This window comes from Microcaecilia unicolor, chromosome 13 (genome assembly GCF_901765095.1).
Source record: "Microcaecilia unicolor chromosome 13, aMicUni1.1, whole genome shotgun sequence".
In the NCBI taxonomy this organism is placed as follows: Eukaryota; Metazoa; Chordata; class Amphibia; order Gymnophiona; family Siphonopidae; genus Microcaecilia; species Microcaecilia unicolor.
The window spans coordinates 888,657-906,019 of NC_044043.1; the positions used below are offsets into that span (position 1 = coordinate 888,657).

The 17,363-nt window shown below is 44.7% G+C and overlaps 1 protein-coding gene across 4 annotated transcripts in view; it reads right to left on the bottom strand.

Moving 5' to 3' along the window:
• The window catches only part of LOC115456709 (protein moonraker-like), a 118,848-nt gene that overhangs the window by 23,727 nt on the left and 77,758 nt on the right, over positions 1 to 17,363 (bottom strand). For 3 of the 4 annotated variants that reach the window (XM_030185962.1, XM_030185961.1, XM_030185960.1), the window contains 2 exons: positions 15,393 to 15,474; positions 501 to 621 (listed from right to left, as the gene is read on the bottom strand). In XM_030185962.1, the coding sequence (XP_030041822.1) occupies positions 501 to 621; positions 15,393 to 15,474 (203 nt within the window). The remainder of the gene's footprint in view (positions 1 to 500; positions 622 to 15,392; positions 15,475 to 17,363) is intronic. The other variant, XM_030185963.1, reaches the window with a different exon arrangement.

Genomic DNA, 17,363 nt, shown 5'->3' on the forward strand with positions numbered 1-17,363 from the left:
AATACCTCATACTGAAAGCATTTTGGTATATAACATTAATACTAGTATGAAATGTAAAGCAGTACTTCTCGTAGGATACAGCATTTCTAACATAGCTGTAAACTGCCCAATGCTATGGAAGCACACAATAATCAACAGGAAGTTCATACTGAATGAATGGAGCCCACTCTCTGAAAATGGCACATGTGTGTACATTTGGGTATACAATTGCATTAAAAATATTCTCTCTAGATCCACTGCCTGAAAATCTAATGTGAATAGGACACTGAACACAAAAGTTGTTGGACACACATACACAGTGATCTCATAAGCTGTCTTTCATTTGGCTAAGAGAACATATACCCCCCTTTTACAAAGCCATTCGGTAATGCCGACAGAGCCCATTCCCTTTGAACGGGCTGTGTCAGCATTACTGCACGGTAAAAAGGAGGGGATAGGAAGGCAGTGCACATAGTAAATTCATGCTCACACATACAATGATATATAGGTACATTACTTACTCTCCTTCTAAGGGTTTTTCTAAAACAATGAACACATTTGGGTCTTTATGCTCCACTGTCTTTGTAATTCTGATTGGATGAGGTGACACAGGTCTTCTGTCTATGGCTGCATTTTCTCTCTCTTTAAAGTAAAAAAAACAAACAAAAAAAAGCAGTAATTTTTAAGAGACTTCATAATATTCCTCTAAGCTCTGGAAAACCTCTAAACCTTCTCAATTAAGCATAGCATTCCTGTTCAAAAGCGGAGATAGATCTGTTATTCCAGATCTATCTCCGCTCTTTGCCTATATGTCCAAATTTTCCTAAAAAGGAACAACATTTTTGTAACATTTTAATTTTACTGCCTCTCTTGGCTTTTTCTTTAGCTTGCATCTCTAACCGTCATTATTATTAAATTTATTTATTTGTCAAAAATGTAATGGGCTGGCTGATCCCTTATAATTACTATTACCTTATATAATAAATGTAAACAACTTTGATTGTACCAAAGAAAGGTGGTAAATCAAATCCATTACCCCCCTAAATGGGGAAGACAATTTTCAACTATCATTTATGTCACTAAAAGGGCTGTTGGAAAATTGCCCAACTAAAAGTATGCATGCAGTCTTCCATGACACTTAGTATTAGCTGCATTAGAAGAAGGCATTCCAAGGGGTGTGGTTAGGTCAGGAGGGAAATAATGCTTGTAGAATGCATTTTCAAATTTATCAGCCCAATGTGCACTATGGCATTTTTGCATAATACATCACAAATCTCACTGTATGAGATGTTAGGGGTCAGGGACAAGGTAATGGTTTGATATACCACATTTCTGTGGTACAACCAAAGCAGTTTACATATATTATATGCAGATATTTTCCCTGCCCCAGTTGGTTCATAATCTAAGTTTTTGCACCTGAGTCAATGGAGGGTTAAGTGTCTTGTTCAGGTTCACAAGGAGCCACAGTGGGAATTGAACCCAGTTCCTCTGGTTCTCAGCCCACTATGCTAACCATTAAGTTACTCCTCCACTCCCAATCAGGACTTGTACAATTCCTATATTATGTTAGAAAAAGGATACATGCAGGAAAGCATAGGTGCTTACCTTTAACAATCGTTCTCCATTGTCATCAGGATAATGAAGACACAGTGGGTTAGGCTTCTCTGCAAGCTGCATATCCGGAAGTGCTCTCCCTAACTTGATTGTAGAATAACAACAGCCAATCAGGACTGCTCAGTAGTAGTACATCAGAGTCTCTTCATTTCATGAAGTAGCAAAGGTAAAGACGCATCTTACACAGCGTGTTCTGCTTTGAATGATATCACCGATGTGCATTCTTCCTTTTTTTTTTTTTTTTTGAGGAGATGGCGGGTGGGAGCTGTGTCTGCATAATCCTGACAACTGAAAACACCTGTCACAGGTAAGCAACTATGCTTTCTCCATGTCAAAGGATAATACAGACACAGATGGTGACTCCCAAGCCTATGGGTGAATATATGACCAGGGTTGACACCCATGGTAAAGTCAAGTACAGGTGGATAAATTAATCTGAAGAAAATTAATAGCTAAGCTCTGGAACTCATTGCTGGAGGATGTGGTAACAGCAGTTAGTATATCTGGGTTTAAAAAAAGGTTTGGACAAGTTCCTGGAGGAAATGTCCAAAGTCTGCTATTGAGACAGACATGGGGAAGCTACTGTTTTTGCCTTGGGATTGGTAGTATGGAATGTCGGTGCTATTTGAGATTCTACATGGAATATTACTACTAATTGGGTTTCTGCCAGGTACTTGTGACCTGGATTGGCTACTGTTGGAAACAGAATACTGGGCTAGATGGACCACTGGTCTGATGCAATATGGCTATTCTTATGGAAAAACTTACCATCTGCTCTAGCTGCATTGTCTATACAGTAGTGGAGTGAGAAAGTATGAAGAGTAGCTATGTTGCAGCCCAGCATATGTCTAGAAGCAGTATTCCTCAGATGTGGGCTATGGAAGTAGCAACTACTCTGACTAAATGAGCTCCAAGTCTTTGGGGGGTGGGGGGGCACAGCATTAACTTGTTGGTAAGAGAATAATATGCAGTCAGCAATCCAGGAGGAGAGAGTAGATTTGGAGATGGATTGACCCAATGATTTTTGATGTAAAGAAAGGAAAAGCTATAAAGTTTGTCTATGTTGTTTTGTCCTCTTCAGATAGAAGAGGAGGGCCCTTCTGCAATCCAAAGTATAGAGAGTAGATTCTGCAAGTTATGAATGTGGTTTTGGGAAAAACATAGGAGGAGTAATATCCTGATTAAGGTGAAATGAAACAAAAACCTTAGGTAGAAACTTTGGATGAGTCTGGAGAACTACTTTTGTTGGAAAAGCATTGTATAAGGAGGATAATGTACCAAAGCCTATATTTCGCTAATGCGACGTGCAGAGGTAAGTGTTATTAAAAATAAAGACTTCCATGTAAGATGTTGAAAAGATGCGGAAGCTAAAGGCTCAGAAAGGGCAATAGAAGTTGAGACAAGACTAGATTCAAGTTCCACGAAAGTGGAAGAGGATGAATTGGTGGATAGTGGAGTAAGCCCTTGAAGAAACGGCATAATAAAGGATTAGCAGTAAAAGACAACTGATCCAGATGGTAAAATGAAATTGCTGTAAGATGAACTCTGATGGAAGATGACTGAAGTCCTGAATTGGATACAAGGGTGAGTGGATCTTGGCGATGTTGGGCACACCAAATGGTGAACCTTTTCCATTTTAATGAGTAAGATTCTTGTGTAGGTTTGAGAGCTGCTTTGAGAACGTCCTGTAACATTAAGTTTGAAAATGAGCTCGGGCTCCGTGAATTCTTCAAGCTGTCAATGAAAGCTTCTTGAGATTTGGGTGAAGGAGGCAACCCCCCTGCTGCCTTAGAAGAGTTAGATGATAACCCAGAGGAACGGGTGTATCCACTGAAAGTCTGAGAAGCCAAGGATACCAAGGCTGTTGAGCCCACCTTGGCGTCATGAGGATTAGATCTGCTGAATCTTGAATGTCCTTTCTGATGACTCTGAAGAGTAGAGGAATTGGAGAAAAGGCATAAAGAAGGCCTGTGGTCCATAACAGTGAGAAGGCATCCTTCAGAAGACTAAAGTGGGATGGCAATCTGAACAAACATTTTCACATTTTGTGCTGATATGAGTAGCAAAGAGATCTATAAGAGGAGTGCTCCATCACTGGAACAGATTGGAGGCTATCTCTTGAGCAGGGGACTGTTCATGTGGCACCAAAACTCTGCTGAGTTTGTCAGCTAGATTGTTGAAAGGCCCCGGAATAAAAGGCATGAAGGAATGAGTGCAGGTTGAGAAACACTGTCCAGATCTTGTGAGCCTCCTGACAGAGCGGTAGGGAAGCCATGCCACCATGCTTAAGTAGAATAACGTGACTTGATTGTCTTTCTGTAGAAATATAGTTTTGTTTTCTTTTAGAAGGTGGGAGAATGCATGAACGGTGGATTGAACTGCTCGAAGTTCGAGGAGATTTATGCGACAAGACATTTGTCTTGATGTCCAACAACATTGAGTGGAGTAGTTAAGAAGATGAGCTCCCCAGTCAAGAGTGGATGCATTTGTAGTAAGGTTGATATCTGCAGTTGGAGGAGAAAAGGGTGTTCTGCATGTAAGGTTGGTAATCTGCAGCCATCAAAGAAGACCCTTTTTGATTTTTTTTTTTTTTGGGGGGGGGGGGGGGGGGGGGAGGGGAAGGGTCACTGCAATTTTGTGGCTGAGATTTTGTCTGAACTGATCCCACTGACATTTGAGGCCCCATTGGAGTGGTCGCATGTGAAGACGTGCTGTCAGAACTATTAGTGTGGATGCTGACATGTAGCTAAGAAGTTTGAGGAAGTCTGGACGTACATGTGGTTGAGTGAAAAACCTGAGTATTTAGCCAAAGAATGGTGAGGACTCAGACTTGTAGTAGAAAGGTTTGAGCTACTGAAGTGTTCAGAATCGCTTCAATGAATTGAATAGACTTGATGAAGAACTGACTTGTCTTTGTTGATGATGAAACTGAGCGACTGTAGAGTATGTTTTCTGATTTGAAGAGAGTGAATCAAATCTAGTCATGTGACCAACAATTAGCCAGTTATCCAAGTAGGGAAAGACAAATATTTCTTTCCTACTCAGAAAAGCTGTTATGACTGTTAGACTCTTTGTGAAAACTAGTGGGGTGGAGGAGAGTCCAAAAGGTATAACTCAATACTGGTAACATTAGGTTTGAAATGTGAATCGGAGATACTGGGTGGATAGGAATATTAGTGTAAGTGTCCTTCAAATCTATTGTTGTGAGCCAGGAATGTGGAGGTACAAGAGGAAGCATCATCTGTAATGCATCTGAAGCATTCTATTTGACAAACAGGTTCAACTGTCTGAGGTCTAGAACTGGTCTGAGTCCCCGTGATTTCTTTGGAATCAGGAAATGGGAATAAAATCTGTGGTGAATGGCAGATTTGTGAACTGGGTCTATTGCTTGAGAAGCAAGGAGAGAGTGTAATATTGTGATTGAGAAGCAAGGAGAGAGTGTAATATTGTGGACTGAGGAGTGCAAGCTTTGGTGAAGATTGGGGGAGTCAGTGGAGGCAGTTGCATGAAATTTATTTTATATCCCCGTGGAATTAAATGGAGAACCCACTTGTGTAAGGTTATGGTTTTCCAAGTCTGATAACAATGGTGGATCCAACCTCCTATGGGTAAAGTGTCAAAAACTAGCAGTAGACTTGGAAGGCATAGCAGCAGGTGTTGAGGACGTTTTGCGCTCACAAAGTCTCAAACGTTGATAGGAAGGTTGTTATAGGGGCCTGGACTGAGGCTGACAAATATGACGATGGATTGTATTTATATGATTTGTGAGAGGTTGAAAAAGACCATCTTTTGAGTGATGAGGAAGAAGAAGAGTAATGGAAATAGTACAGTGGTATCATACAGATAGTAGGTGCCTTGTGATTAAATGAAAAGTTGCCTTCTCCATGGTACTGAAGAAATGTACTCCAATGTGGAATACACCTTAGAATGTTGATAATGTAGTATCTGTAATTGGTGTGCAGCGATCCTGGAAGCTAGCATAGCTGCTGAGAACACTTTTCTTTCTACCACATCTAAACTTTTTGACGCTCTATCTGGAGGGTAAAGCGGATGACATTTCAGAGTTTTTGACATGACTGCTTCAAAACCCATTGAATGATGTGGTAATTGTGCTCTCTCATGTCCTGGTGCAGACTGAATTCTGTATTTTGCATCTAAATGCTTGGAAATAGATTGTTGAGAATATGGAGCTTGCCAAATGGAATGTAAAAGAACTGCTATAGATCCTGATGGGGTATCAATTGCCTGTAGTATACTTTGAAAATCCTTTTTATTCATTGTAGTAGGCCGATTCTGAAGAGTTAAGTCTTTCAAATATTTTTGAATACATTTAGTATAACTAGTGTCCTCTGTAGAGGAATCTAAATCTTTAGACTCTACTGGTGATAGATGCAGATGGCTGCTCTGAGTCTGTTAATATATTATGAAGTTGTTCGTTGTCTGAAGAACAGACCTCCATAGGCTCTGGTGAAATACGTCCCAATTGATCAGAGGAGGATAAAGTACATGGAAAAGTTCGAGAGGGAACTGAAGATGGCAGAGAGTTAGAGGATTGTTTAACACCTTTTGGAAGAAGCAGCATCCTGCACCAGCTGAGAAGGAACTGGAGTAGGATAGGCAACTGCCTGCTGTTGTAAGTGTTTCATTTTAGACTTCTTGTTTTTTTATTTCTAGCAGTTGAAGGAGCTGCACAGCATGGGGAGAGGGAGCTGTGTCCAGACAGTGCTTAGGCGATGTTGGTCGTGGTGAGTCACGTTGTACAGAAGACTGACTTTTCTGTGACAGTGGCAGGACTGTTAAAGTTTGTTTGTGCAGTCTGGTGCACCGGTTAGAAGTTGAGGATTTCCCCTAGGAATGCTTCAGGGGTACAGTGCATGTAATAAGAGCCTTTGGTAATCTCCCCTTAAGGGCTGGCTCAGTGGTGCCAGCGAGTGTTGCTACTCCCGAGGAGCCTGCAGGTCATGAGTGAACATGTTCCGTTCCCTCTAGTGATCCCTCCGGTACCAGAATATAGCCCTCTGGGTCAGCACTTCTGAACTCAATGTGGAAAGAGTAATTTTCACAGCTTTTCCTTTCCCAGGAAAGACGACATCCATCATGGAATGCAGAAAAGTAAAAAACTGAAGAGACTCTGACATACTACTGTGTGGGAACACCACTGTCATGCCTGATTGGCTGCTGCTATTCTGCAATCAAGCTAGGGAGAGCACGTCCAAATATGCAGCTTGCAGAAAGTCTAATCCATCTGTGTCTGCATTATCCTATGATCCAGAGAATAAAAATGTATGTGTCAGCTTTGTGTGGCAGCAACATCCATTTTGCAAGTGTCAATGTGTAAAACATCAATGAAGGCAAAGCAGCAACATATGAGTCTCTGGCAGTACTTACACATGTATGCTATTTAAAACCAGACATGCAAGTGCTCACAAATAGACATGTATGTCATTATAGAAATCTACATGTCTATGTTCACCCAATTAGGTACTAAACCCTGAATCATGTGACACTATCAATCTGGGGAGGGAAGAGACACTGAGAAATTAAGGGGGCAACCTTCCTTAATCCTTCCAGTAGAGCACTGCCCAAAATGGAAAACATTATTAAACTTAAATGTTCCCATAAGCAGGTGTAAATACAGATGTTAATATCAATGTACATAAATGTCTAATTCTCCTTCTCAAATGGAGAACGTGTATATATTTTTGACCGTCGTTCCAGTGCCACCCAAAAAGTACGCCCCTACCATGCTTCTTTGCACTATGAACATATTCAGGATTTAAACATGCAAATACCAGCTTCCTACAAATCGGACTTCTACACGTATGCGAATACATGTGTAAAAGCTAGTATTTGAATGTGCAGAACGCCAATAGTGAATAGGACTTCTAAAATAACTGCCAACACGTGTTGGTGTGCAATAATGCTGTAATGTACATTATTACATCAGACATCAGAAAGGTATGGAAAACAGGTGTGAGGATGTTATAATGCCGTTGTATCGCTCCATGGTGCGACCGCACCATGAGTATTGTGTTCAATTCTGGTCGCCGCATCTCAAGAAAGATATAGTAGAATTGGAAAAGGTGCAGCGAAGGGCGACTAAAATGATAGCGGGGATGGGACGACTTCCCTATGAAGAAAGACTAAGGAGGCTAGGGCTATACAGCTTGGAGAAGAGACGGCTGAGGGGAGACATGATAGAGGTATATAAAATAATGAGTGGAGTGGAACAGGTGGATGTGAAGCATCTGTTCACGCTTTCCAAAAATACTAGGGGGCATGCGATGAAACTACAGTATAGTACATTTAAAACAAATCGGAGAAAATGTTTCTTCACCCAACGTATAATTAAACTCTGGAATTCGTTGCCGGAAAAAGTGGTGAAGGCGGTTAGCTTAGCAGAGTTTAAAAAGGGGTTGGACGGTTTCCTAAAGGACAAGTCCATAAACCGCTACTAAATGGACTTGGGAAAAATCCACAATTCCAGGAATAACATGTATAGAATGTTTGTACGTTTGGGAAGCTTGCCAGGTGCCCTTGGCCTGGATTGGCCGCTGTCGAGGACAGGATGCTGGGCTCGATGGACCCTTGGTCTTTTCCCAGTATGGCATTACTTATGTACTTATGACCTTAATGTGTGCTATTTCTCATGAGAAAAATATCTACAGAAAACTCAGGTGCAAGTAGTCGTGGATACTTTGACCTGGTAGCAGTTTTCAAAGAGTACATACACACAGTTTTTCACTGTGAAAATTAGTGCAATGAACCATCAGTATGTGCAACATTTTATATTTTCCCCATAATCATTTGTGAAGGGTTTGAGCTTTTCCTGAGTGAAGATGAAACTTCCCTGAGAAGGCTCACCTCCTACATTAAAGAGGATCAGCTAATCATATGTATTTCAATGGAAATAAAAATATATATTTAATTTTTTCCAAGACTATGTGGGGACAATCCATTCAGCCCAGTGCAAAAAAACAGCAGCATCAATGAATTACAGAGTATTTCACTTACATATATTCCAATCAAAACAGTGTGTTCCCTTTAATACTAGTCAGTATACCAAGCACACAAGGTAAAATTATGTATCATACCTGATAATTTTCTTTCCATTAATCATAGCTGATCAATCCATAGACTGGTGGGTTGTGTCCATCTACCAGCAGGTGGAGATAGAGAGCAATCCTTTTGCCTCCCTATATGTGGTCATGTGCTGCCGGAAACTCCTCAGTATGTCGATATCAAAGCTCCATCCGCAGGACTCAGCGCTTAGAGAATTACACCCACAAAGGGACACTCTGCCCAGCTCACCACCGCCGAAACAGGGGAGGGTAATCAACCCAGCTCATCCCCACACAAGTTGGGGAGGGGAATCCGTCCAGCTCATCCCCGCGGAGCGGGGGAGGGACACCACACCCGCCGATGCGGGGGGATCTGGCTTATCCTGCGACCGCGGGAGGAGCTGGCTGACCCTAACACCGCCGAAGCGGGAGGAATATAATGCTACCCTACTGCTGCACGAAGCGGGAGGGGGCGCCGGCAGAATTTAGGTCTCAATCCAGCCCCGTAAAACGGAGGGAAGAAGAATGCAGCAGCTCACTGTAACACAAAATCGTCTTAACTCCTGAAGAATTCAATCGAAAAAAACTTGAACAAGAAGATCCTCCTGAACAGGAACTGAAGACTAAATTTGAACCTGAAATGCAACCAGAATATAAACAGTACAGATATCTGGGAGGGGCTATGGATTGATCAGCTATGATTAATGGAAAGAAAATTATCAGGTATGATACATAATTTTACCTTCCATATCATCATGCTGATCAATCCATAGACTGGTGGGATGTACCGAAGCAGTACTCACCCAGGGCGGGACATAGAAATCCCTGACCGCAACACTGAAGCTCCAAACCGGGCCTCCGCCCGAGCAGCCACAGTCAAGCGGTAATGACGAGAGAAGGTATGAGCCGATGCCCAAGTTGCCGCCTTACAAATCTCTTCCAAGGAGACGGACCCGGCCTCTGCCATCGAGGCCGCCTGTGCCCTGGTGGAATGAGCCTTCAGCTGGATAGGCGGCATCTTCCCCGCGGCCACATAAGCCGCTGCAATGGCTTCCTTGACCCATCGTGCCACTTTAGGCTTGGATGCCTGCTGACCCTTACGAGGACCTGCGAACAGAACAAACAGATGATCCGACTTCCGGAAATCATTGGTCACTTCCAAGTATCTGATGATGACTCGTCTCACATCTAGATATTTGAGAGCAGAGTACTCCTCTGGGTAGTCCTCCCTATGAAAGGAGGGTAGGCAGAGCTGCTGATTCACATGGAAACGAGAAAATCTTGGGCAGGAAGGAAGGCACCGTGCGAACAGACACTCCTGCCTCAGTGAACTGCAGGAAGGGTTCCCGACATGATAGCGCCTGGAGCTCGGAAACTCGTCTGGCTGAAGTGATAGCCACTAAAAAGACTGCTTTCAACGTCAGGTCTTTCAGAGATACCCTCGACAAGGGTTCAAAAGGCAGCTTCTGCAAGGCTCTTAGCACTAGATTGAGATTCCACGCAGGCACCACCGAGTGCAGAGGAGGGCGTAGGTGATTAACTCCCTTGAGAAAGCGCACCACATCTGGCTGCGAGGCCAGGGAAGCACCCTTCAGGCGACCCCTGAAGCAAGCCAGAGCCGCTACCTGGACTTTAAGGGAACTGAGCGACAGGCCTTTCTCCAGACCTTCTTGCAGGAACGCCAACACTGAAGAAATTGGAGCAGTGAAGGGAGAAAGAGAGCCTGCCTCACACCACGATGCAAAGGTACGCCAAACCCTGGCGTAAGCAGTAGAACTAGAGCGCTTCCTCGCTCTCAGCATAGTGGCGATGACCTTGTCTGAGAAGCCCTTCTTCCTCAGACGCTGCCGCTCAATAGCCAGGCCGTAAGACCAAAGGGGGAGGGATCCTCCATCACCCCGGGACCCTGGTTCAACAGGCCCTGCACCGCTGGCAGCCGCAGAGGGCCGTCCTCCGAGAGCCTGATCAAGTCTGCATACCAGGGACGTCTGGGCCAGTCCGGACCCACCAGGATTATCCGACCCGGATGCTTTGCCACCCGGTCTAGCACCCTGCCCAACATGGGCCAGGGTGGGAACACATAGAGAAGCTCCTGTGTCGGCCACCGTTGGAGAAGAGCATCTACTCCCAGAGAGCCAGGGTCCCGTCCTCTGCTGAAAAAGCGCGGCACTTGGCAATTGGCCGATGACGCCATCAGATCTAAGCTCGGCTGGCCCCAGCACTTCGTGATGTCCAAGAACGCCTGAGCCGATAGCTGCCACTCTCCGGGATCCAAGGTATGGCGACTGAGAAAGTCCGCCTTGACATTCATGACTCCCGCAATGTGGGCCACCGACAGCTGTTCCAGGTTCGCTTCCGCCCACTGGCATAGCTTCATGGCCTCCTTGGCTAGAGGGGCGCTCTTGGTACCTCCCTGGCGATTGACATAGGCCACAGCCGTGGCATTGTCCGACAGGACCCATACTGGCTTCACCGCCAGTACCGGGAGAAACTCCAAAAGCGCCAACCGAATGGCTCTGAGTTCCAGGAGGTTGATAGACCACTTTGCCTCTGCAAGAGACCAGAGCCCCTGCACTGTCCTTCCCAAGCAATGGGCTCCCCAGCCCGTCAAAGAGGCGTCCGTCGTGACGACAACCCATTCCGGGGTCAAAAGAGGCATTCCTGCGGACAGCTTGTCTGTCCTCAGCCACCAGCTCAGCGCCTTGCGCACCGCTGGATCCAAGGGAAGGCGCACAAGCGTAATCCTCCGACACTGGAGTCCATCGCTGCAGCAGAGAGAGCTGTAGAGGTCTCATATGGGCCCTAGCCCAGGGCACTACTTCCATCGTGGCCGTCATAGAGCCCAACAGCTGCCCATAGTCCCGAGCCCAAAGAGGAGAGGCTACTAGGAACTGGTCCACCTGAGCCTGAAGCTTGACAATCCGATTGTCTGGCAGGAACACTCTGCCCACTTGGGTGTCGAAACGAACTCCCAGATACTCCAGGGACTGAGTCGGGCGCAGCTGGCTTTTCTCCCAGTTGATGATCCACCCCAGGGAGCTCAAAAGAGCAACCACCCGGTCTACAGCTCTGCCGCACTCTGCATAAGAGGGGGCTCTGATCAACCAGTCGTCCAGATAAGGATGAACTTGTACTCCTTCCTTTCGTAGGAAGGCCGCGATGACCACCATTACTTTGGAGAAGGTCCGCGGAGCAGTAGCCAACCCGAACGGGAGGGCTCTGAACTGGAAGTGTCGGCACAGGACTGCAAAACGCAGAAAGCGTAGATGAGGAGGCCAGATGGGAATATGCAATTAAGCTTCCTTGATGTCCAAGGATGCCAGGAACTCCCCTGCCTTCACTGCCGCTATAACAGAGCGGAGAGTCTCCATTCGGAAGTGTCGAACTTTCAAGGCCCGATTGACCCCTTTGAGGTCGAGGATAGGCCGCACAGAACCTCCTTTCTTTGGTATCACAAAGTAAATGGAGTAACGTCCCTTGCCAAGCTGATCTTCTGGCACCGGAACGACCGCACCCAGGCGGATCAGATTGTCCAAAGTCTGCTGCACTGCCACAGCTTTGACCGGAGACTTGCAGGGAGAGTGCACAAACCCGTCTCTTAAGGGTCGGCAGAACTCTAGCTTTTAGCCGTCTCTGATTACTTCCAGCACCCAAGCGTCTGAAGTTACCCTGGTCCACTCGCCCAGAAACGAGGATAGGCGTCCTCCAATCTGCTCTGGGCCATGGACCAGGGCCCCGTCACTGGGTACGAGACCCTGGGGGAAGACCGGAGGACGCACCTCCGGGACGGCAGTCTCTGCGAAAGGAATGCTGCTTGGGGGAGAAGTTCCTCTTGAAGGAAGAGGGAGCAGAGGAGCCCGACTTGCCCGGGCGATACCGACGGGCTTCCTGAAACCGTCCTTTGGAGGAACCGGGGCGGGCACCACTGGCCCGAGCCCTGACCTCCAGTAACCTCTTGCCCTTGGACGTGCCGAGATCGGTCACAATCTTGTCCAGCTCGACCCCAAAGAGCAGCTTGCCTTTAAAAGGCAACTTAGCCAGTTTTCTATTGTGCAGACACAGGTTCTGTGTCAGACCAAAGTTGAGAAACAGAAATAATCACGGCGATATCATCTGCGTACATAAAATGTTTTATCTTGGCTTGTTCCAGAGTAACACCCACAGACTTAAGTTGAAAAGGGAAGGGGAAAGTGGGAAACCCTGAGGGACCCTACTGGGAGGGACCCTACTGGGAGGGCTCCCATCTATTAGAAAGAACCCCATCCTTCTTGACAATATAACAGTGATTTGTTAAAAAAACAGTGAAACCAGGCTAAAACTGAACCTTGAATACTAAAGTGATTCAGAATTTGGATCATCAATTCAAAATCAACTAAAAATCGAATGAACAGCATAAGTCAAATTGAGTAACAAATGCACATTGTCCTTTACAGAATAACTCTTTAGCATACGTTATCAAAGCTGACACCACAGTTTCAGTGCTATAATTTTTTGCTGAAACAAGATTAAAAAGCTATACAGCCATTACTTTCTACAATGGCCACACTGTACAATGGCTGAATTCATGATAGTTTTCTTCCAAGAACCAGAGCTTTGATTCCCAGCCCTGGCTTCTGCTCCTCAGAGAGGGAATGTCATCTCACTCATTACCCAACAGTGACACCTACTGGTTAGAGCAAGGGTGCATATGTAATTTTGAGAGAACTGTAGTCTGTTGCTCTTGACTGATGACTTTCATTGCAGTGGCTGAGTTAGGATGATGCGGAGAGGCATAAAAAGGGGGATAAACCACAGGAGGTGCTAATTAAGGTCCATACTGCCATAGTCCCAGCAGACATCAGCTCCAATTTAGATGGAGTCCAAAGCACCAGGGGAAAAGTTAACAGCCTTCCATCTCCCTTCCCTAGAACAATGGCACATCTCTGTGAGAAATTAGGTATAATGTGCTGGTAAATTGAACCAGTGTTTTTACTAATCTCCGTGGGGGAGCTGCAATTCCCTTCTACCTGCCTGGCACAACTCCAGCTGTCCTGAGATTGGAATCACATGAGCTCAGCAGATTACAAAAAATTACAAGGCCCTGCACAGTTCACATTGGAATCAGATAGCTGGAGCAGCACCAGAGAGGTAAAAGAGAACTGAAGGTCCTCTATGCAGGATAGGAACAAAGGAGTTGATATTCAGAAGGTCACCACTGGCATTATGCCCAGAAATTCAATGCAGGGCCATGTCCGGGCTCCGGCATTAAATTTCTGGGTTTATGGAGCCAGCAACACCATAGTCAGTTGAGTGCGCTATGGAGCACCGCATAAAGATAAGACTGACTTTTATGCAGACCTATTTATGCAGTGATCTTGGACTGAACATCAGCACTTAACTGCCCAAGTGCCAACCCTACCCCCGGAATGCCCCCAAAATAGCCAGTTTTCCTATAAGTGTTAACCAGTCATTTTCAGTGACACTAACCAGTTAAGTGCCACTGAAAATGACCAATTTATTTATTTATTTGTTACATTTATATCCCACATTTTCCCACCTATCTGTAGGCTCAATGTGGCTTACATAGTATCGGAGAGGCGTTACAGACTCCGGTGTAACAAATACAAAGTGATGTTGTGGTAAGATAAAGTTCATGTGGCACAGCCACACTAGGGAATCATGCAACGGAAGAGTTGTGTTATGTCCATTACGTTCTTATCCCTGAACAGGCAATTTAACCATTCAAGAATGTTCTGGCTAGTTATATCGCTTTGAATATCCTATATAATAAAACGCACCTCCAACATTCTGAAGCCGAGAAAGTGAAGCCTTTAAGCCTTGAAGCATTCCTGCAACGTTCCGGAACTACGTGTCGTCAATTGAGGAGATGGAGCCTTACAGAGCGCACGAATGCTTCAAGGCTTCACTTTCTCACACATACACACTCTCTGTCTCTCACGTACACTCTCTCTCACACACTCTCTCTCTCTCAGACACAAACACACACACTCTGTCTGTCTGTCTGTCTCTCTCTCACTCATTCTCTCTCACATACACAATCCATCTCTCACCCACACACTCTCTCTCAAACATACACACTCCGAGGAAAGGGGGGCATGGGACACGCTGGGGAGGAGAGGGAGGGGGGCATGGAATTCGGAGGGAAGGGGGGCCAAGAACTCGGAGGGGAGGAGAGAGAGGAGGGTGAGGAGAGGAGAGGAAGGGAGGGGGCCTGCACCTCGGATGGAAGGGGGGCCTGGAACTCGGAGCCCCACACACACACACTCACTCTCTGTCTCTCACATACACTCTCTCTCTCACACACACATACACTGTCTCTCACACACACTCTCTCTCTCTCACACAAACACACACACACTCTGTCTGTCTTTCACTCACTCACACACACACTCCATCTCTCACATACACTTTCTCTCTCTCTCCCTCTCAAACATACACACTCCGAGGAAAACCTTGCTAGCCCCTGTTTCATTTGTGTCAGAAACGGGCCTGTTTTACTAGTTGACTCCATAAAATGCATCCTGTGTGTTTTTTTCCAATACATCATAAAAGCTAGAAATGTTCTTATTACTGGGCTGAGGGCTTTACCCCTACATAGTTATAATGCTGTTTGGAATCCACTACTAAACTCAGAACACACAAATCCATCTTTGATTCATATAAACAATATTATGATCATTTTTTTAAGTAGCTGCTCAAACTTTCTGTGAAAAGTATAACAGCAAACAAGCCACAAACCTTCTTTTTCTTCATTTATCCAGAACTCAGGACCTGCATACACAATTTGGTTAAATCGTCTCTGAACTGACTCCTGATATCTCTTTAAAATAAGAAATAAAAAAAATAAAGTCACTTTATATTTCTTTATAAAAATCTTATACACTGCCTATTTGGAATCAGTCATTTTGTAAGAAACAGAAATCGTTCCCGGAAGATTATACAAATAATCAACCCTACTAAGCCTGTCAACTGCCTAAGCTAGAAGACTATCACATTTGGACAAACGAATTACAATCCTCTCCTTAACACTTCCTGAGAGCAGTGAATTGTCTTAACAGTGCATGATAATATATGCTGGCAGTCTCAATTTTCACATATGCCTTTCATAACAGTTTAAATTAGATGCTACAGTTCTATCAGCTTGGGTTTTTATATCTTGACACCCAGTTCTTGGGGATTTGAAATGTTTGATGCCAAAAATGTTTTTTAAAAATCAGATCCTTGGGCTGTATATACATGCCTTGCTGGAGAGCTTCCATATTTTTCATGCTCAGATTACTAGCTAAAGAACATTCACATTCCAATCAATAGTGCAGTGAACATGGTTTCTGAAATTCAAGGCGCAGTGAACATGGTTTTCTGAAATTCAAGGTGCAGTTTTCTTGACTCCAGCATAGTAACACAGGGATTGATAGTTAAAGCGATTTAACCGGCCATCTCCTGCCTGGTTAGATTGCTTGTGTGGGGCTATCCACCAATATTCAGTGGCCCTAAACTGGTTAGTGCTGCCGAATATCAGCATTAACTGTTAAATTGAAAACTGGATATTTTGTGGGCGATTCAGGGTGGAGTCAGGACTTATGCAGCTAAATGCCGATATTCAGCACTTAACTACCTAAGTTAACTGGGCAAATTAGCCCGCATAAAACACAGTTCTATCTTTATCTGGTTTTCAATAGGTAGTTGTGCTGAATATTGCACTTAAACAGATAAGAAACAGCAGCCCACATAAACCTAGATATTCAATGCCAGTGCCCTGACATGGTACAGCATTGAATATTGGCATAATGCCAGAAGCGACCAAAAACTGCTGATTGCCACCAACTGAATATCTACCCTATAGCAAATGATGGTCTATGAAGACCAAAATGGCCAATCCAGTCTGTCCAGTTGACATTCACTATACATTTCTGTAGAAGCGCACATGAATTCTCTGCATGTTGCTCAACCCAACTTCTCCCCACATTGTTAACAGATTTTTCACCCACTTTTCCATCCCCCCACATCCTCCCTAAACATGACCAAAATCTGCTCGCATAATAGTCTCCATGACTAGTACTTATAAGCTATGTGAGATTTTGCTATTTTCAATAATACCCCTTACCAGATCAACACTTAAGTCAACCCCCTAAGGAATGTCTCCTCCTGATACGAAATGTAATATTTTTCCTACAAGGATGATCGGGTTTGTTTAGTTCTTTACTGGTGAAGAGCACGAAAGAAAACCCACTCTGACGGCAAACCTGTCAACATCACTTATGAGTCTGCAGGTGAGCAAGTGTGATTTCCTTCACCTGAAAGCTGAGTGTCTCACTTCCATGCCATGTTCTCTAGCCAAACTGGGTGTCTTCAGATAGTTTCCATTAATACTGACCCAAATACCAGTATAATGACCCCAAGACAGCTGTGATTAAGGAGTGCAAAAAAACAAAATCACACTTCAACTTACATTTCCCAAAATATAAAACAAAGTAAGAATAAGGGCATAAATTTTAAAAAAAATTCATCCTCCCCAACTGGTAGGTCATCCGGAATGGTCACTTTTACTGTGGCTATGCTCTGCTGGAATCAGTCAAAAGTTTGTTCCTGATTTCGACTGGGGAGCCAGCTGAGCTTTGGGCGCACGCTGACGACGAGAATGAGCGCACTGGGACTGAGTCTGCTGAGGCTGGCGAGAAGGAGCATACCTATGTCTCAGTAGTAGGAATC